This window comes from Rhincodon typus, chromosome 14 (assembly GCF_021869965.1).
Source record: "Rhincodon typus isolate 14 chromosome 14, sRhiTyp1.1, whole genome shotgun sequence".
NCBI lineage: Eukaryota > Metazoa > Chordata > Chondrichthyes > Orectolobiformes > Rhincodontidae > Rhincodon > Rhincodon typus.
In genome coordinates this window covers 22202936-22224289 of record NC_063345.1, presented here as the reverse complement: position 1 = coordinate 22224289, position 21354 = coordinate 22202936, and the positions used below count along the sequence as shown (strand labels likewise).

General features: G+C 43.2%; 1 protein-coding gene across 5 annotated transcripts in view; it reads right to left on the bottom strand.

Annotated features, from left to right (window-relative positions):
• LOC109911891 (serine/threonine-protein kinase PAK 3-like) overlaps window positions 1-21354 on the bottom strand; it is a 224092-nt gene that overhangs the window by 14475 nt on the left and 188263 nt on the right. For all 5 annotated transcript variants that reach the window (XM_048605192.1, XM_048605191.1, XM_048605190.1 and 2 more), the window contains 2 exons: window positions 18995-19107; window positions 15476-15593 (listed from right to left, as the gene is read on the bottom strand). In XM_048605192.1, coding sequence (XP_048461149.1) covers window positions 15476-15593; window positions 18995-19107 — 231 coding nt within the window. The remainder of the gene's footprint in view (window positions 1-15475; window positions 15594-18994; window positions 19108-21354) is intronic.

Here is a 21354-nt window from a genome sequence, read left to right as displayed (position 1 = left end):
CATTACTCATGAGTCTGCGAGTGCCAAGATGGTCAGTTTTCACAGTGGCTTGGCAATAGGTGTCAATTCCAAAAACATCTGGTATCCACCTCACATTTGACACGTGGTAGGATATGCTTCTTGTCAATTGGTCTCTTCAGCCATTAGCCGTGGTGTAGCAGATGAAACTTACTCCAACCCCAGTGGGTTTACTGTATGCTCATCATCCTTTGTAGGTGGAAGGATGCCAATGAGAGAGGACTGATTCAACAATTGTTGAGAGTCATTGTTTGTGTGAGGCCATTTCTCCTGTCTGCCTGAACCCTGGAGAAGCAAGTAGCACAAGTGGAATAGCCTACTAGCCTGGGGAAGAACTATTATTTTCCAGAATCAGACATGAACCCTACAGCTTGTAAGTAACATCATGTTTTATGACTCCTTCTCCATTCGCCACTCTCCTGCTGTATCAGATATCGCTGTAGCCATTTCTGTAGCATGTTACTGCAGTGCTGCCAAACTTCACAAGAAACCAGATTTGTGTTTTATTTACCTTAACAGTTTCTACTCCTCAAAAGTGCAGATTTTGTCAAGTAAACAACTAAGTTGGTCAAAGCATAAATGAAAAGAAAAAAAGGTGAATATAGCACAGGAGTTATAATGCTTCTCAGTGGGAGTTGATTGCCTTGGCAATGGATAGGCTTTCCCAGATTCGTGAAGTTGCTTTGGACATAAATGAGAAATGGGTATGAAAACATTAATAGGATCCCAATGACATGCTATCTAGGGCCCAAGGAGCAGAATTCACCAGCTGAAGCAAGTTGGCAACCGTTTCAAAGGATAAAAGCTGGTCTTCTGATAGGTCAGGTGCTCCTGTTTTTCCATGGGAGTAAGTTCACCTTCCCTCCTCCTCCATAAAACCCTTTGCCATCACTTAACAAGAGGCCAGTGCCTCATCAAAAGCTACCAGATCTTCACTTGCCAAGAGCCTACTTTGCATCTAATGTTTGCCCATTCCAGTTAGGAAATGAGAACATAAGAGTAAGGCATAAGAAGTAGGCAGTTTGGTCTTTTGAGGCTGTTTCATCACTCAATACAACCATAGCTGATCTCATCGCGGCCTCAACTCAGCTTTCCTGCCTGTTCGCTAAATCTTTTATTCCATTGCTATATTAAAAATCTATCAACTCCTTAAATTTATTCAAGGTCTCAGCATCTACCATACTCTGGGGTGCCAATTCCAGAGATTTACAATCTTGTGACAGAAGTAATTTATCTCCATTTCTGTATTAAATCTGCTACCTTTATCCTAAAAGGATGGCCTCTCGTCTAGATTGTCTCATGAAGTAACATCCTCTTTGCTTCTGATTTGTCAATCCTCTTTAACATCTTTTCTACTGTAAATAGATCTCTGATCATTCTTCTAAACTCCAGAGTATAGGCCCAAACTGTTCAATCTCTCTTCATAAGGCAAGCCCCTCTCTGAAATCAATCTAGTAAATTTCAGGTGAACTGCCTCCAATGCAACTATACTCCTCCTTATGTAATGAAACCAAAACTGTACATAATACTCAAGCTGTGGTTTCACTATGGACTGTCTGAATGGTGCCAATGGGTTACAATACTTTGGACCTGAACTTCAAGCTAGCAAATGGGTTTTAATAGATACTGTCTCTGATACTACTTACGTACCTCAGTGAATAAACTGGCTAGATTATGTGATTAATTCCAATTGAAACTTGAGCCACAAGCTTTTCGCTCAGTGGCGTTGCTACCATTGAACCAAGGCGGATAGTTAGATAAAGGATCAACGACTATTAATGTAGCATTTGCTATTCTAATAGATGCCATATAGGCCTTGATTCAGGTGATTAAATATAGGTTGAACATTGGGCAAATCATACGGCAAGTAATTATACAAGGAGGTGATGGCATAGTGGCATTGTCCCGGGGTAGTAATCCAGTGACCCAGGCTTATGGTCTGGACACATGGGTTTGAATCCCAGCACAGCATGTGGTGAAATTTTAATTCAATGAATAAATAATGAATTAAAAGCTAGTAAAATGGTGACTGTAAAAACCCATCTGATTCACTAATGCCCCTGCGGGAATGCAAATCTGTCAGTCGTTCTCACCTGATCTGACCTACATATGACTCCGAACCCATAGCAATGTGGATGACCCTTAAATGGCCCAGGAAGCTGCTCAATTGTATTGAGCCACTACAAAGGTGATAAAATTATGAAACCTGATAGAACACCCAGCATGACCAAAGCATCAGCAACCACAATGGTACTCACACAGTTTTAGTGATCCTGAGAAGTCCTCCTTACCAACATCTTGGGGTTGATCACCATCCCTGGGTATACTGTTGTCAAGTGGGACACTTGGTGCCATATACAGTTGGGAAGAAGTTGCCCTATAGGACCCAACATTGACTCCGGACTTTAAAGTTTTAGCAAAGATCTGCAGCTCGGGTTGTGGGTGAGGTTGTTGACTTGCTTGCCGAGCTGGCTTGTTCTCGTTCAGACGTTTCGTCACCGTGCTACGTGACATCGTCAGTGAGGCCTCTCAACCACATGTTGAGACATCTGAATGAAAACAAGTTAGCTCAGTGAGCAAGTCAACAACCTCATTGACTCTGGACCCCATGAAATCTCATTTGGAATATTGTATTCAGTCTGATCACATCATTATAGGAAGGATGTGGAAGCTTTAGAGAGGGTGCAGAGGAGATTTACCAGGATGCTGCCTGGACTGGAGGGCAGGTCTTATGAGGAAAATTTTGAGGGAGCTAGGGCTTTTTTCATTGGAGTGAAGAAGGAGGAGTGGTGACTTGATAGAGGTATACAAGATGATGAGAGGCACAGAAGCGATTCTTAGATAGGCACATGGAGGATAGTAAAATGTAGGATATGCAGGGTGGTTTGATCTTAATAGGATAATAGGTCGGCACAACATCGTGGGCCAAAGGGCCTGTACTGTGCTGTACTGTTCTACGTTCATGGTGTAAGGTCAAACATAGAGAGTCATAGAGTCATACAGCAGGGAAACAGACTCCATGGGCGAGGAAACCTCCTGCTCCTCCCACCTCCTGTGGGCTGATAAATCAGTACTCCACATTTTCACCCACTTTCTGTCATCCAAGTGATGTTCAAAGAGACAAATAGGTGAGGGTCTTCAATGTCCATCACCAAGGGTGGCTTGGTAGCAGCAATATGACCAAGCTGGTTAAATCCTAAAAAGACACGACTGCTAGATTGGGCTTCTGGTAGGTGGTGAGGGAACCAACAAGAGGGAAAAATCTTACTTGACCTCATCCTCACCAATCTACCTGCATCTGTCCATGACAGTATCGGTAAGAGTGACCACCGCACAGTCCTTGTGAAGGTGGAGTCCTCCCTTCATACGGAGGATGCCCTCAATCACATTGTTTGTGCAGTGATTATAAGGAGGGCAGCCAGGTGGACTTCATTGAACAGGAGTTCCCTGATTAGACCAGATTAACAGCCACAATCGGAGTCCTGGCTGATGGATATAAACAGGAGTGTCAGAGATTCTGCTCACTGAGAAAGCTGAAGCAGTGTCAAGAAATCTCCACGTGTAAATAAAGGGTGACTTGCTGATGGGATACTGGCCTCTGTGGAGTTACTTCAGTGGTGACAAGAGAAAAGCACACTCCTAAAGAAACTCACTTGCAACAGTTGCCTTTGAGTTAGGGTAAGCATTTCTGGCATCATGCCATTATTTGGGAAGCTTGACTAATTTGATCCTGCCATCGAACACTGGGCCCAGTATGTGGAAAGAATGTGTTTTTTTTTAAACCAAGCAAAACACTTTGGGACAGATGAAAAGCAATGAGTAATTCTCCTGACAGCTTGCGAACTGGTAGCTTTTTCGGTTATTAGGAGCCTAACTTTCCCTGAGGCACCAGACACTGAAAGCTTTCAAGAGTTGGTGGATTTAGTTAAGGAATATTATGACCCCAAGTCATCTCTAATTCAGAGATGCTATCAGTTTTACTCGGTAAATCGGGAATCGGGGAAATAGGTATGTGGATTTTGGACTAGGTTAGAAATGACTATCAGACGTATGTGGCTTTGGTTTAACCCTTAATGAGATGCTGAGAAACCATTTGGTATGTAAGATTATGATGTAACCATGCAAAAGCAGCTGCTAGCTGAAGCCCAACTGGAATTCAAATAGGATCTACAAATGGATTTATCACTGGAAAATGCAGCAAGTGGAGGATATGAGTAGGGTATATGCAAGGTATTCTGAAGGAAGGGGACACCCTTGCCAATCCAACTGAGCTAGGGGTACACCACTTTAGTGGAGGAAAATGCATAACCTCCACCTCACTCAGGACATATCCTGAACAGAGGGACTCTGGGTCAGCCCACAGCAAAACCCCCAAAACTAAAGCCAAGCCTCAGCCAAATGGTTTAAAATTTTCTTCAGGATCTGGGCCAACAAAGCTGGCCATGAGTCACATGTACTTGTAATTGCAGTTAGATAGAGATTCCCAGAAGTATGCTACAACTAATACCCATAAGGGCTTGTACTAACATATGAGACAGCCATTTGGGGTATCGTCAGCCCGTGCAATTTTCCCAGCGGACAATGAAAAATTACTCCAGGTCGCCATTTATCTAGATAATGTGGAGTAAAAGGGAAGACCAATAAGGTGCACTTAGAGAACTTGGACATAATCCTTAGATATTTCTCCCAGATGGTCATACACTTTAGAAGGGAAAAATGTGTCTTTTGGGCACTCAAGTGTCCTATTTGGGCTACAGAGTCTGCAAGACTGGATTACACCTTTTGGAAGATAAAGTGAGGGCAAGCAAAGGTGCCCCCACTCCCACATCTGTACTAGAGTTTAGGTCTTTCCTTGGGCTTATTAACTATTATGGAAAGTTCAACAAAACCTGGCCTCCATCCTGGCACCTTTGCATCAACTCCTAAAGAAGAGTCAGCCTTGGAAATGGTAAGAACTGTAGATGCTGGAGTCAGAGATAACAGTGTGGATCTGGAGGAACACAGCAGATCAGGCAGCATCAGAGGAGCAGGTAAGTTGACGTTTCAGGTTGGGTCCCTTCTTCAGAAATGGGGGAGGGCAAAGAGGGTTCAGAAATAAATAGGAGGGATGGGGCTAAGAAAAGTAGGTGGGATGGGGATAGGTGAGCGCAGGTAGGGAGTGGTGGGGATTGGTCAGTGAGGTGGGAAGAGTGGATAGGTGGGAGAGAAGATGGACAAGTTGTGTCAGGGCAAGGAGGCGGGGATGAGAGGGAGAGTCGGTCATGGAATGAGGTTATGCAACTGGTAAAATCTACATTTAGGCCACTGGATTGTGGGCTCCCAAGGCAGAATATGAGGTGCTGCTCCCCCAGTTTGTGGGTGGCATCATTGTGACACTGGAAGAGGCTCAGGATGGACATGTTGCTCAGGGAGTCAGAGGGAGTCGAAATGGTTGGCGACTGGAAGGTGTTGTCGTTTCTTGCGAACAGAGCGCAGGTACTCTACAAAAAAAAAAAAGAGTCTGAGCCTTCGGTTGGTCTCACTGATGTAGAAGAGGCCACATTGGAAGCAGTGGATGCTATAGACCACATTGACAGACATGCAGGTGAACCTCTGTCTGATGTGGGAGGTTTGTTTGGTGCCTTGAATGGAGGTTGGTGGCGGGGGGGGGGCGGCGAGGTGTAGGGTCAGGCATAGTACTTCCTGCAGTTGCAGGGAAAGGTGCCGGGGGTGGTGGAGCAGACGAGGGAGTCGCGGAGAGTGCAGTCCCTACAAAAGGCAGATATGGGTGGGGAGGGAAATATATCTTTGGTTGTGGGGTTGGATTGTAGGTGGCAGAAGTGGCGGAGAGTGATACATTGGAGATGGAGGTCGGTGGGGTGACGTGAGGACATGGGGGATTCTGTCTTTGGGCCTGCAGGAGAGGAAGAAGCGGAGGGCTTTTAGGCCATCCGCCGGGGGGATACAAGTGTACAGGGTTTGGATGTTCAATCATAACAGACCCAAAACGTCAACTTTCCTGCTCCTCTGATGCTGCCTGGCCTGCTGTGTTCCTCCAGCTCCACACTTATCTCTGACTCCAGCATCTGCAGTTCTTGCTATCTCTAAACAATTTCTAGGGTGTTGGATGCCTGAAGAACACAACTGTGGTTTATGAGAAGAAAAAATAATGACTAAACATGAAATGATTAAAAGACTCATACTCTGCCACACAGCACATTTTGTATACAGGACATTTTCCCTGTTTTCACCCCCATTTTTTGCAACAGACAGTCCACTCTTTAGCCACAAGGTGGTGCCAAATCTCAAATTGATACTACTGCTATTCTGGGAAGTAGTGGTTTCTCACGGAGGTGAAAACAATTCTAATTTTGTGACTTGTCATCTTATGTGCCAACCTCTAACTTTACTACTTGCTATGTGCACTCTTACAGTCTGTCAAATTCTGTGTAAATTGGAAAGCACACCACCTTGCGATGCACATGAAAGGCTAATTAACACAATAGAGGCTCATGGAATTGGAAGGCCAGTGTAAACTTGGATTAGCAATTGGTGGATTGATTAAAAAAGCAAATTGTGAAAAATGATTATTTTTCCAGGCTAAAGCACTGCATACAGTCATTGTATCTCAAAACATAATGATCCAAGCAGCGAATAAATAACTGGTATGCAGCACAGAGTAGAATTTCAAACTTTGATGATGACGACAAAGTGGCAAGCAGTGAGCAGGATACAAATGCATCACAGTAGACATAGATAGGCCAGCAGTATGGACAGAAAAGTGGAAGATGGAATTTTGCACAGATGTAGAAAATGTACACTTCTTCAAAACTGTGAGGTTATGCATTTTGGCAGAAATGATTGAGACAGGAAATACAGACACATTTGTAAAGAGTGTACAGGAGTAGAGAGACCTGTGGGTGCATGAAAATAAATTTTTGATGTTGACAGGACATATTGACAAAGCGTTGGCAAAGCATATGGAATCTTTGACTTCATAAATTAGAGGGCTTGTGTGCAGAAACAGAGAAGTTATGATGAGCGTTTTTAAAGCGCTGATTAAGCCACAATTAGTATAGTGTGTTCAGTTCTGGTTACCACACAGGAAGAATAAGACCATTTGGCTTCTTGAGCCTGCTCCACCATTCAATAGGATCATGGCTGATCTGACATTCTTCATGACCACTTTCCTGCTCTTTCCTCGTAACCCTTGATTTCCCTACTGATCAAGAATCTATCTCAGCCTTAAATGTACACAAGGACTCTGCCCCCACAGCTCTCTGTGGCAAGTTGTTTAAATACTTAAAACCCTCCAAGAGAGAAGAAATTCTTCCTCATCTCAGTCTTAAATTGGAGCTCCTTTATTCTGAGACTTCGTCCTCTGGTCCTAAATGAGTGGAAACATCCTCTCCGCATTTACCCTTTCAAACCCCTTAAGAATCCTCTACGTTTCAATAAGCTCACCTCGCGTCCTTAGACTCCCAACCTGTTTATTGTTTGCTCATAAGACAAGCCCTCCATACCAGGTAAAATCCTAGTGAGCCTTCTCTGAACTGTTTCCAATGAAATGATATATGTCCATTAGTAAAAGGAGCCAAAACTGCTCACAGTATTCCAGACATAGTCTCACCAGCATCCTGTATAGTTGCAGTAAGACTTTCCTACTCATACTCCAACCCTCATGAAATAAGGGCCAACGTTCCATTAGCCTTTCTGATTATCGGCTAGCTTTGTGTTTCGTGCACAAGCCACCCCGATTCCCGTTGTGTTGCAACTTTTTGCAGTTTTTCTCAGTTTATGCTATTTTACCATCTTTTGCTCTCCCTTCCAAAATGAGCAACTTCACATTTTTTCCACGTTATACTCCATTTGCCAAATTTTTGCCTATTGACTTCACCTATCAATATCTCTCTAAATTGTATCTCTCTCAGAACTTGCCTTTCCACCTATTTTTTGCGTAATAAAGTACATTCACTTCTTTCCACCAAGTCATTAATACGTCTTGTGAACAGTTGCAGACCCTGCAGTCATCCCAGGTGGAACCCAACCTAAAAACAAATCCATTATCCTCACCCACTGTTTCCTGCCCTTGGAGCCAATTCTCCATTCATGCCAACATATGATCCCCAACACCATGGGCTCGTATATTATGACCTTTATCAGGTAACCAGAGACGCTGCAGAGAAGATATAACAAATGTTCTTGGGATGAGGGGGTTTTACTGACAAGATAGTTAATTTGAAGAGGATGAGGCTGTTTTCCTTGGAGCAAAGGAGATTTGATAGAGGTGTATTCGATTATGGCAGGTTTTGGTAAGGTAGACAAAGAGAAGTTGTTCTAATTAGCCACTGTTCCATGGTTACAGATTGAAAGTTTAGGCAAAAGATGCAAGGAAGAACATCTTGATGCAGGTAATGACTCGGAACTTGCTACCTGCCAAAGGTGATGAAATCAGTGATGATCATTAATTTCAAAAGGAAATTGGATGGCCTTAAAGGAAACAAACTTTCAGAGTGATGTGGATGGACCAGGGGAGGCAATGGCCTAGTGGCATGATCACTAGACTGTGAATCCAGAGATCCAGATAACATTCTGGGGACCTGGGTTTGAATCCTGCCACAGCAGATGGTGGAATTTGAATTCAATAAAATACCTGGAATTAAGATTCTAATGATGACTATGAATCTACTGTCGATTGTCGGGAAAACACATCTGGCTCACTAATGTCCTTTAGGGAAGGAAGCTGACATCCTTACTTGGTTTGGCCTAGATGTGACTCCAGGCCCAAAGCAACGTGGTTGACTCTCAACTGACTTCTGGGCAATAAATGCCGCCTAGCCAGTAATGCCCTCATCCCATTAATGAATAAAGGAACAGGGAAAGATACTGACTGGGTTGTTCTACAGACAGTCAACATAAACAACTTTGACTGAATGGCCTACATCTGTGCAATAATGACCCTGTCTTTAAACTTGAATTGAAAAACTAGCATCTGTAATGGTGATTTAGACATAAACAAAGTTGCTGGAAAAGCTCAGCAGGTCTGGCAGCATCTTTGGAGGAGAAAACAGTTAACGTTTCGGGTCCGGTGACCCTTCCTCAGAACTGATGGCGGCTGGGAAAACATCAGTTTATATGCAGAAAATAGGGAGGTGGGTGGGGTAGAGAGTAAACGATAGGATAGAGCCCAAAGAGGGAGAAAGACAGTTGGACAGACAAAGGAGTTGCTAACGATCAGGCTGGGAGGGTGAATAATTGTTAATGGGGACTGTTAGTGACTAACAACAGGGGGTGTGTAGTGGCATGCTATGTGGTAACAAGGCCTGGTATGTAGGGTGGGGGGCTGGGACATGGGAGAGTTTAGGCCCTAAAATTATTGAACTCAATATTGAGTCCGGAGGGCTGTAGGGTCCCCAAGCGGAAAATGAGGTGTTCTTCCTTCAGCTTGCGCTGGGCTTCACTGGAACACTGTAGCAAGCCGGAGACAGAGATGTTGGCCAGGGAGCTGGGAGGTGTGTTAAAGGGAGGGGAGGGGAACATGTGTCTGGTGGTGGCATCTTGCTGGAGGTGGCGGAAATGGCGTCTGATGATCTTCTGGATGTGGATGCTGGTGAGATGGTAGGTGAGGATAAGGGGAACCCTATCGCTGTTGCGGGTGGGAAGAGAAGGGGTGAAGGCAGAAGTGCGGAAGATGGGTCGGACCCGATTGAGGGCCCTGTTGACAACGGAGCTGGGGAATCCCCGGTTGAGGAAGAATGTGGACATTTCGGAGGATCCCTTGTCGAAGTTGGCCTCATTTGAACATATGCGATGGAGACGGAGGAACTGAGAGAATGGGATGGAGTCTTTACAGGAAGTGGGGTGTGAGGATGTATAGTCCAGGTAGCTGTGGGAGTCGGTGGGTTTGTAATGGATATAGATTTAGACATGTTGTGCAAACCAAATTGGATTCATTAATGTCTCGCAAGAAAGGAAACCTACTGTGCAGGCATGGTCTCGTCAGCAAATGGGTTCACACCCATAGCAAGCTGGTTGACTCTCAAGTGCCCTCAGAAGTGATATCGCAAGTTTTTGTATTCAAGAAACTATTCACAACTATCTTCTCATGTGCAATTAATGCTGGCCTTCCCAGCAATGTTCCCATCCTTTAAATTAGTAAGAACTGTAATATGAAGTTTGAGTAGATAAAGCTTGGTTTAAGCATTGTCACTTCTTTCTAAAACAAAAAAGTATGCTACTGCTGGTTCGTCCTGGATCAAAATGCACCTTAAAAAACAACTCTCCCACATTGACCATAGATCACAATTGCATGCACCGTACATGAAAACAAAATAATGTTTAAATCCCCTCCTTTTGAAGCCATCAAAAATGAAACATGCTGTGGTGCAAGATGATGGTTTGACTGACTTGCAACATAAACCTCTTACACTGCTTGGATTTGTGCAAAGATGACAGTCTGAGTTGCAAATTACTGTAAAATTTAGACAAATTGGATGGACTGTACTTAATGCAGCTACTCCCAATTAGTCCTGTGTCACTAAGGTCAATACTGTTTCTCAACTCAAACATATTGGAGCTGTTCCAGATCAACGGTAACCTGAGATCTGTTTAGAACGTAAATTAAGAAATTTTCAGATTTACCAGTCTGAATACAGCTGCAGGATCTTTTAAAACCTCAGGGGATAGTTGTACTTGATCTTTTGTGAGGCATCCTAGGTCCCTGCGGGCATGGGTCCCATCATTATGGCTACGAGTCATGGCCAACAGCAGAGCCGTCATATATAAAGCAATAATTAACACATGACATAACCAGGATGGTTTCGTAAAGGGAAAATCACGTCGATCAATTAAGAGGCTGCCTTAGAGACCCCTGTCCATTTTGGATGACTGCGCAGGTGAGAAGGTCAGACAGAGTGCCCGAGGCTCCAGGCAGTTCCATCAGAAGAGCTGGTTACCTACACGGAAGAGATGGCAAGGTGTCCCATTGTGGATGGGTCCTCTGGGGACTTCAAATTAAACTCCTCCAGATGGTGGTCTGCAGTTGCTGCTGGTGACCCTCTGGAACCCAGGGCCCTGGGGGTTCAGGGTAGATACATGATCTAAAAGCCTGTAGCTGGGAGACCACTCCCAGACACAAGGTGGCTCTGGTGCAACTAAGGGCTGATCAGCTATCAGGAAGATACCAGCAGCATCACTGATCTTCTCCCAAGTGGGCACATAGCTATTAAAAAATAGCTACCTATTAGAGAGCAGGTGGCTTCCACATTGGCAAGGTGGCACAAAGGTTGGAATAAGAGAATTTTCGTCCCGACCTTCCAACCTCCATATGACTGGTAAGAATCTGTCCAATAATCAACATTACCTAACAATTTTTGACACTGAATTGTTCTGGAGAGGGTGCAAAGAAGACTTACTAGAAAGTTGCCAGGGCTGGAGAACTGTAGCTATGAGGAGATTGGAGAGGTTGGGGATTTTTCCTCAGAACAGAGAAGGCAGAGGGTGATATGATTGAGGTACACAAAATAGTGAGGGGTAGAGATAGAGTAGACAGGAGGAACCAGTTTTCCTTGGCAGAGAGTTGAAAAACCAGGGGTCACAGAATCAAACTACGTGGCAGATGGATTACAGGGGATGTGAGGAAAAAGCTTTTTGTGCAGAGGGTGGTGGGTATCTGAAATTTGCTGCTCAAACTGGGATGGAGACAGAGACCCTAAGCTCTTAAAGTGCAGACTCTTAAGTGTTACAAGCTGCAGGGCTATGGGCCACAGGATTAGAAAGGGTATCTGGGTGCCTTTGGGTCAGCATGGACAAGATGGGCCAAATACCCCTTTCTGTGCTGTATCATTTCTATAGTTTGAAACACTCCTGTGTAATGTCCGAGTGTTTTATGACCCTAAGGTTCTTATACAAGTTGTTGTTGTACATCAGCATGAAGACTTACCAAAAAAAATTCACTAGTTCCCAGAGTAAATGCAGTCTGGGGTAAGCTGACTTGTTTACGTTTCTCCAAGGCTGTCATGCTCATTTGAGATTATTCTTAATTCAAAATATACTCAGTCAACATCACAGCAAAGCACCAAGGACTTTCCAATTTAATTAATTTCAATTACTTCAAGCAATTCAATTTCTTGACAACAAATTACTTAGTATCCCTACCTTCTGACTGTAATTAAATATCATCGTGGCCTTTATCGGAGACTTCACTGCAAAGATAGCTGTTGCTTAAGGAGGAAACCAGCAATCCCAGTAGTTTATTCTATTTTCATTTCAAAAGTCACATGCTAAATTATTCTAGATGAAAAACTGAAACAAACTAGTGTTTCTTATTCCTAAGGCGGCATCTGTATTGTTTATGTTCATTTATTAGGGTACACAAAATGGGCTGAATTTAGCAGTCACGGTGGTGACCTCATCTATTGGCCAGAGAGCTTGTAACTACTCTGCTGTGGCTGTGACTATTTCAGAGAACTTCAATAGGATTAAATCTCAATCAGGAATTTACCTACCTATCATCAGCAACTCCTCAGTCCCAGCAGTGCCATCACTGGGGCTGCAATAGACTCCAGACTCGGAGGAGGGCTGGACATGAGGGATGGTATCTGTGAGATCAGTCATGCAATCCCTGGTGAGTAGTGGGGTTGATGCAGCAGGGAATTATATTTTTAATTCATTCATAAGATGTGGTCGATGCCGACTGGGACAACATTAATTGCTGACTCCGTGCTTCCCTCGAGAAGGTGGCAGCATGCTACCTTCTTGAACCGCTGCAGTTTATTTAATGTACCCACTGGAGGGAGGTAATGGGGAGACAATGGCCTAGTTGTATTATCATTGGATTGTTAATCCAGAGGCCCAGATAATGTTCTGGGGACCCAGGTTCGAATCCTGCCACAGCAGATGGTGGAACTTGAATTCAATTAAAAATATCTGGAATCAAGAATCTGATGACCATGAACCCATTGCTGATTATCAGAAAAACCCATCTGGTTCACTAATGTCCTTTAGGGAAGGAAACTGCCATCCTTACTGGTCTGGCCTACATGTGATTCCAGACACACAGTAATGTGGATGACTCCTAACTGCCCTCTGGGCAATTAGGGATGGGCAATAAATGCTGCCCGATCAGTGATGCCCTCATCCCATAAACTGCTAAAGGAAAAACAACCCCACAAAGCTATTAGGGAAGGAGTTTCAGAATTTTGATCCAGCAACACTGAAGGAACAACAATTACAGTTTAAAGTCAGGGTGGTAGTGAATGGCTTGGAAGAGAACCTGCAGTAAGAATTTAATTCTTACTTCGAATTTCTGCAGTGCATCTTCTGCAGATACGTACTGCTGCTATACAGTGTCAGTAGCTAAGGGAGTGGATGTTTCTGGATGCGGTGCCATTCAAGTGGACTGCTTTGTCCTGGATGGTGTCAAACTTCTTGATGTTACTGGAGCTGCACCCATCCAGGAAAGTGGGGAGTATTGCATCACTCTCTTGACTTGTGCCTTGTAGATGATGGACAGGGTTTGGTCAGAGAGGTGAGGTACTCATCACAAGATTTCGCACCTCTGACCTGCTTATAGCCACTGTTTTAGTATGGCTAGGTCAGTTTAGTTTCCAGTCAATGTGTTATGAAATTGGGTAGAATATCCATGAATTGGAAGGCAGGAGATTAAAAATGATCATGGGGGAGAAAATAAAAAAAAAAAAGTGGTCCTTTTAAGAATTGTATGCTTGGAAGTTTATAAATCCAGGCGCACAGAGAGTGCCCGAACGGAAACGTTTTGTGTTGAACAGCCAAGCAGCACGTTTCCAAGACAAGTTTGAATTTGGCCAATTGATTTAAAGCACCTAGATATAGAAAGCCAATTGAGTTTAATGATGGTGTTAACAACCTGAAACTAATCATATTATAAGAATTTGATTATGTCATTACAGGTATATAAAAGATGTGGACATTTGGAAAATCTGAGAGAGCCAACTGCCATCTGAAAGAGAGGCATCTGCTACCTGCCAGAGTTAGCACCATTCAGCTCTCAGAGAAAGCCTATCTAATTAATCAAAAGGTACCAAGGTACTTTAGCTCAAAGTTCCCACTTAAAATTAGATAAAACATCCCTGATAGCAGAATTAACGGAAGAAAGGGGTTTGTGAAGAGACCGGAAATGACGGAATATTCCAGATGACAGTCTGCAAAAACTTGGAGAGATCAAGTTATAATTTATTGCTTCTTAATAATTGGGTTTATTTTAGTGGGACTTGTCTTTATTTAAACAGTATTCCAGTAGAATTTAGACTAGTTAGGAAGTAGTTAGTAGTCCAAGGGGGAATTGTCAGTTTGTTAGTAATTTTGTTAATTTGTTCATTGTTGAGTTAAATAAATTGTTTCTTTTTACTTGTAAAGTGGAGATCAGGGATTTTCTTTTAACCACTAATAATAAATTACAAGGGGAAAGATGAGGTTTCGGTGTGCTTCTGGGGTAATTATTAGAGAGGAGCCCCTACTCCTATCATAACAGACTGGGGCTTGTATTTTAGTTTAATCATCAGAGGGGTTCAGCTATTCACCATATGTAACAAATGGTAACCCCCAGGATGTTTGGTAGTGGGGACAGTGATGGTTATTCTGTTGAATGTCAAAAGGGTAATGGTTAGATTCTATTTTGAAGAAGATGGTCATTATTTTATGCTTGTATAGCACGAATGTTACTTGCCACTTGTCAGCACAAGACCATTGTCCAGGTCTTGCTGCATTTTGACACACACTGCTTCACTATCCAAGGAGTTGTGAATGGTGCTGAACCTTATGCAATCATTAGCAAACAACCCACTTCTCACTTTATGAGAGGGGGAAGGTCATTGATGAAGCATCCGAAGATGGTTGGGCCTAGGACACTACCGTGAGGAACTCCTGCAGAGATGTCTTGGGATGGAGATGACTTGCTTCCAACAACCGCAACCATCTTCCTATGTATCAGTATGGCTACAACCAGTAGACAGCTTGCCCCCTGATATCCAGTCTTACTAGGGCTCCTTGATGCCACACTCCGTCAAATGCAGCCTTGACATCAAGGGTTATCATGCTAATCTCATCTCTGGAATTCAGCTCCTTTGTCCATGTTTGAACTAAGGCTTCAATAAGGTCAGGAGCTGAGTGGCCCTGGTGGAACCCAAACCAGGTATCACTGAGCAGGTTATTGCTGAGCGGATATTGCTTGATAGCACTGTTGATGATACCTTCCATCTCTTTACTGATGATCGAGATTCGACTGATGGGGCAGTAACCGGCAATGTTGGATTTATTCTACATTGTGTGTACAAGACGTACCTGGGCAATTTTCCACATGGTTAGATAGACACCAGTGTTGCAGTTTTACCCAAACAGGTTGGCAAGGGGCATGGCAAGTTCTGGAACACAAGGGCAACTACTGTGCTCAACATTTAACATTTCAATATTTCAAATGTGAAATACTAAAAATTGTGCTTACCTCCCGGCACACTGCTGCTATCTGACCTTCATCCATACAGGTCTCTGTGACTACATCTGTCAAAGAACCTCCAGCCAAGTATTCCATTACTACCCAGAGTTCATCCCCTACAAGGTAACTGACAAAGCAAAACAGCGACCACTCAGAAACTTGTTTAAAGAATAATCATTATTAGCAAATCTTAAAGGTGGCCCAACATTACGTGCAAAGCATGAAAAGCAACAAGATATGACTTTTTTTGAGGATGTGAATGCAAGGACAGTTCATGACTGGGCAGTGTAGAGGGTAGTCAGAATCACTCCCAGACATGAACTCCTGATCTCACTGTGTGAACAATTCAAGCACAATGCCCAGGGGGCTTTAAGCAATTGGCCCCTCTCCCTGGTATTCGATAAGTATGATAACAATGATGATGATTGTACTAAGCATGATAAATGAGCAGTACGATCCTAAAAATAGCCATCACAGCATTGTCTCTAAGGGAGGGATACAACAGCACCTTTACAGGAATTTTTGTGGATCAGTCAGAAACAGACTGGTATGGGGAACCCATGTGGTGAATTTTACACAGGCTGGACTGGGCAGATTCCTTCCAAACCATCACCTGGTCAAAAATGCGGTCAGTGCCTCGCTGGCTTTAGATCGCCATGAGTGGCCTTAAAAGGGAGAGTGTGGTGGTCTTGACCTTGAGCACTGCCACCCAATTTGATTGGCTGACAGCCAAGAAGTCCCAGCAACACTAGAACACTCTAGTGACTGTTGATCAGACCACAAGGACTGCCAAGGAGGAGGAGCATGGACACTGGGACTTCAATGTGAGTCTGAAGATTTTGTCGGGAAGGATTGGATCACCAGTTGGGAGTTTGGAGTTTGAGGTTATGGGGAGATACAGAATCAAATACAGGTGGGTTCTGTCCTGAGGAACAGTGCCCAGAATCAACACAGGAGACTCCTCAAAACCGGATACAACCTACACTTCCTGCTTTTATTCTGAGCTATTAAAAGTTGTGAGCTGGCCTCCTTCCTTCCATCCGCCCACTGCATTAGGGCAGCGGAGGTGCTGAAGTGATCTTTATTTGGCAACTTAACAGCCATGAATAGGCCCAGCAGTGAGAGGTCAGCTTGATACCTTAACCCTCTACTCAATGTAATATGGGAGAACAGTTTGAGGAAGAGCAGGAGGACAGAAGGCTGGCCACCCACTTTGTTTTGACTGCTCCCCTATTTCCAATACAGTTGCGATGGTCGCTGTGGTGTTGAGGGGGAGGGTGGTCATAAAACTCCATGTTTCAAACCCTTCTAAAAAAAATGTCAAACCACAGATAGGCTGGGACTTTTTTTTTCATTGGAGCGTAGGAGGTTGAGAGGAGACCTTGTAAAAAAGGTTCATAAAATAAATGGTAGTTGTCTTTCCCCTAAGATGGGGGAATTTCAAGAATAGGGGCATATTTTTAAAGGTGGCAGGAGAGAGATTTAAAAAAAGACAGGAGGGACAATTTTTTTTTTTTAAAAACACAGAGGGTAGCTCATGTGTGGAACAAACTTCCAGAGGAAATGGTGGATGCAGGTATCATTACAATGTTTAAATGACATTTGAATAAGTAAGTGAATAGGAAAAAGGTTTGGAAGGAAATGGGCCAAGGGCAGGCAGGTGGGACTACTTTAGTTTGGGATTAGTGTCAGCATGGACTGTTTAGACCAAAGGGTCTGTTTTTGTGCCATATGACTCTACTTACCATTAGCAATCTTCCATAGCCACTGAATACTTGAGCAAGTGGATTTCATGTCACAGATATATCAAACTTTCAGTTCCACTCCTGTAGGTATTTACACCATATTTTGCACAGAGCTAACCAATATTTCTAAAAACAGTTTAGCGTATTTTATGAGCTCCTTCCATCCAAATGTAACAGACATCTTTTTAAGCTGCTTGTCCTTGCCCACAATTCAGCCACCTCCTGCATTGACTTCTATTGTTAATTTTAGCCACACGTTACTTTGTAGTCTTATTGAAGTCTAATTCTCTCCTGCCACCTTCCAGGTTTCTCGGAGCAATTCACCATTCAGGCTCAGAACTAAATCACCATTCCTTCCCAATACTGGATTAAAATCCTGGGATTCCCTCCCTATCAGCACTATGGCTATACATATGCCATTTGACTACAATGACTCAAGAAAAGCGGCTCTCCATCACTTGTTTAAGGGAAACTAGGGATAGGCAACAAATACTGGCTTCCTCTCTGATGTTCATGTCCCCTTAAAGAATATAATTTTTGAAATAATGAAAGAATTCCAACAGGACTAGACAAGGTAAACACAGGAAGGATGTTCCCGATAGCCAGGAAATCTAGAACCAGGGAATAGAACATTTAGGACTGAGAAGAGGATAAATTTCTTCACCACAGTGTTAACCGGTGGAATTTGCTACCACAGAAAGCTGCTGAGGGCAAAATATTGAATGATTTCAACAAGGAGTTAAATATAATACTTCAGGCTAAAGGGATCAATGGGTGTGGGAAGTGGGAACACAGTACTGATGATACTGGGTGATCAGCCGTGAGCATATTGAATGGTGGAGTAAACTTGAAGGGCCGAATGGCTCACTCCTACTCTCTATGTTTCTAGAAAAAGTACATTCTTAGATTTGTTGCAGAGGATGGGCCAGGCTCCAGGTATTAAAATTTAATCTGGACACTGTTGTGAGAAAAGTCATGGAGTATTCTATGTTTGGTATCTTTGTGATATTGTGTTTAAACACTGGACTGTAAAAAAAAAATCTGTTTTTACAAACAGGGATTTACCAGGATGGGTGCCTAATTTCACAGCATGAAATTTGACGTGTATTGTGAACTCTATTTTTGTGGCCGAGAGTTCCTGCAATGTGCTAAGGGTCAGGAGCTGACAAGTTGTTCTCCCCAGAAGCTGCCTGTGCTCTACAGTAAAAACTCAGTTTAAACCTGACAGAAACCGGTTATCTCCCCTGCAGCAGTTGCCGTGAGTTGTGACTTTTAAATGGATACATCAGACACTTGACACAAATTCTGTGTATCTTACAAACCAGGAAGTCTGGCCAACCGAAGGCGGATCATCTCACCATTAGGCTCTTTTGCTGTTGGTTGTGCTTGTGCGTTTATAAGGGATTAGCCGGCGGCGCTATACATCTGTTTACTTGTACCTGCAGGTTAATTATTTGTAATAAATAATAATCCTTTTTAGTGCAGAAACCTGGGCTATGCTTTCTAGCAACTTTGATATGACAGTCATATCAAAACTGGAGTAACGAGTGTACATTCATAAAAACTTTAACAGAAAGGGTTCAACTCGATTTATGGCCAACCCAGCAGGTCGTAACACTTTGAATACTTCCACCTTTTAGTTATAAAGATACTGGAAATGGAGGGGGCGATGGGAGAGGGAAGGGGGAAGCTGTTTAAACTACTGTAGGTGTGGGACCTTATTTGCTAAAACCTCCAGAATTACTTGCAAGCAGAATGCAGAACCTCGAGATTGAGGACTCACCTGTCTAAATAGTTCACTATGTTTGCATTCTTATTTTCCCTCATGACAAGGATTTCATTTATAATCAGCTCCTTCTTGGGTTGTTGCTGTAAGTTCATCTGCTTGATTGCCACCTGTAATCAGATTTGGTTGAGGTCAGAGGTTAGAGAGATAGTGTCTGACAGTATGTTTAGTTAAAAACCAAAACAGGCCACTTTCAATAGCGCATCCTTTGTTGTGGTAGATTCAGAACATCTCAGGTTTAATCTGTTTTGTTAGATGTGCAAGTCTAAGTTAGAATTGATTTGTTTTGCTTTCCCATAGATAGGATTCCTATTTTGAATTTAATCCAGCATTTTTTTGCTTCAATGTACATGTATGTGGGATATCTGGTGAGAAGGGGATGGAGTTTGATTTGACTCCACCTGTAAAGCTGACCTTGAGCCAAAACACAAGGTATGTATGCTTTTTATTCCAAAATAAATTTGATTGATTCACAAATGATGCAGTTTCAGCATAAATACAGTTGTAAGAGAAGCAATGTCAAAGCCTGTGCTATCAGCTGTTGCTTTTGTATTGCTATCTGCCTGAATTGGCCATGTTTCAAACAATGCACGTGGAACAAGTGATATGAAAGGAATTGGCAGCAAGTCAATGAAGAAAGTAAATTCTATATTTGAATTTTCCATCTCCCTCTCTTCATCAGTTTCCTCCTTTTTCCACAAAATGTCATACACATTCAGAGTGCAAATAATGAAAAGCACCTTCAATAAATCAGCTACACCACAACACTCAAACAGTGATATCGATAATAAAATACAGCTACCCCTCCTCCGATGTTTAACAATGTCTATCAAGATAAAAAGCCCTAGGGATAGAATGTCTCCGCTCTTCGCTGTCAAATGGTGGATGTACTGAACTGGAAATCAATTTAAATGCAATACAGTCAGATGGCTGTCAGCTTCAGAGTTCAAAATGTCAAACAAATGCCATGAATTTGGAAAGGACAAAGTTCCTCAGAGAAATGTATGCAGAATGTCTGGCAATTGATTAGAACCCACCTACAAATGTGAGTCAGCAAAAAGGAGGCGATAGAACTGGCAAATGAGGTTAGAGGGAGGTTATCAGTCAGCCTCACTGATGTTCAATGCTTATTCCAGATTGCAAGTGCAAGGCCAATTTCTAAAAATTTGGGGAATGTCCAAATGTTAGTCTGATTTGGATTCCATCAGAAAAAATAATCGCACCCTTAAAATCGAGTGTGAATGTGATAATTTAAGCAAAATGTTTGCTTCCATATTTGAAGACTGTAGGGTGCTACAAAAGTGCATCTTATAGAAGGCAATTGCAATTAAAATGAAAACCTAAAGAACAGCAGATGCTGTAAATCAGAACTGGAGGAAGGGTCACTCGAACAGAAACACTAACTCGGATTTCTGTCCACAGATGCTGCCAGACTTGCTGACATTTTCCAGCAATTTAATTTTTTGTTGCAATTAAAATAAAACTGGCTCTCCTGTTTTGTTTTTAAAAACAGATATATCATACTTTGAGTGCTTCTTTCTGATGGTCTAGCAAGACTTTGGGATTAGGTTACACACGGGGGTGGCGGGGGGGGGGGGGGGGGAGGGGGAGGGGGGGAGGGGGGCAGAATTTAGTATTTTGAGGGGGCACTTACTTGGTCAGGTACATGCCTACCGGGACCATGCGGAATGCCCACCTCTGCCTATTTAAGTCAAGGGTGGGGAGGTTTGCAGATGGGAATCTTGCCCAAATGCTAAATTTGAATGGGTTGTTAAAGCCTACTTAAGGGCCTTATCAGGTTGCTGCTCATATTCGACCAGCAACTGACAGGGGGAGTTGCCTTCTGGTAGTGCAAGGAGAACGTGTCTGCGTGGGTTTCCTCTGGGTGCTCCGGTTTCCTCCCACAGTCCAAAAGATGTGCAGGCTAGGCGGATTGGCCATGCTAAATTGCCTGTAGTGTTCAGGGATGTGTAGATTAGGTGGGTTATAGGGGGATGGGTCTGGGTGGGATGCTGTGAGGGTCGGTGTGGACTTGTTGGGCCGAAGGGCCTGTTTCCATACCGTAGGAATACTAAGAAACTAAGAAAACCCTCTAAGGCACTAAGTACCACATTCTGCAGCTACTCCTCGGTCTGGTTGGCCAGTAGACCCAGCAATGCCAGAGCTCCATAATGGATGCTGTCGGTACTGCATCTGGTCTCAGGTAAAGGCCCCAATTGATCCTGGACTAACGGTTTCAGTAAAAAAAAAGAAAAAACACACAACAGGCTGGAAGCTGCTGGTAAACCCATGCACAACTCTGTCATCCTTTACTGTACAACTTCTGCTTCAGTTTAAACATACTGTGCTCGGAGCTT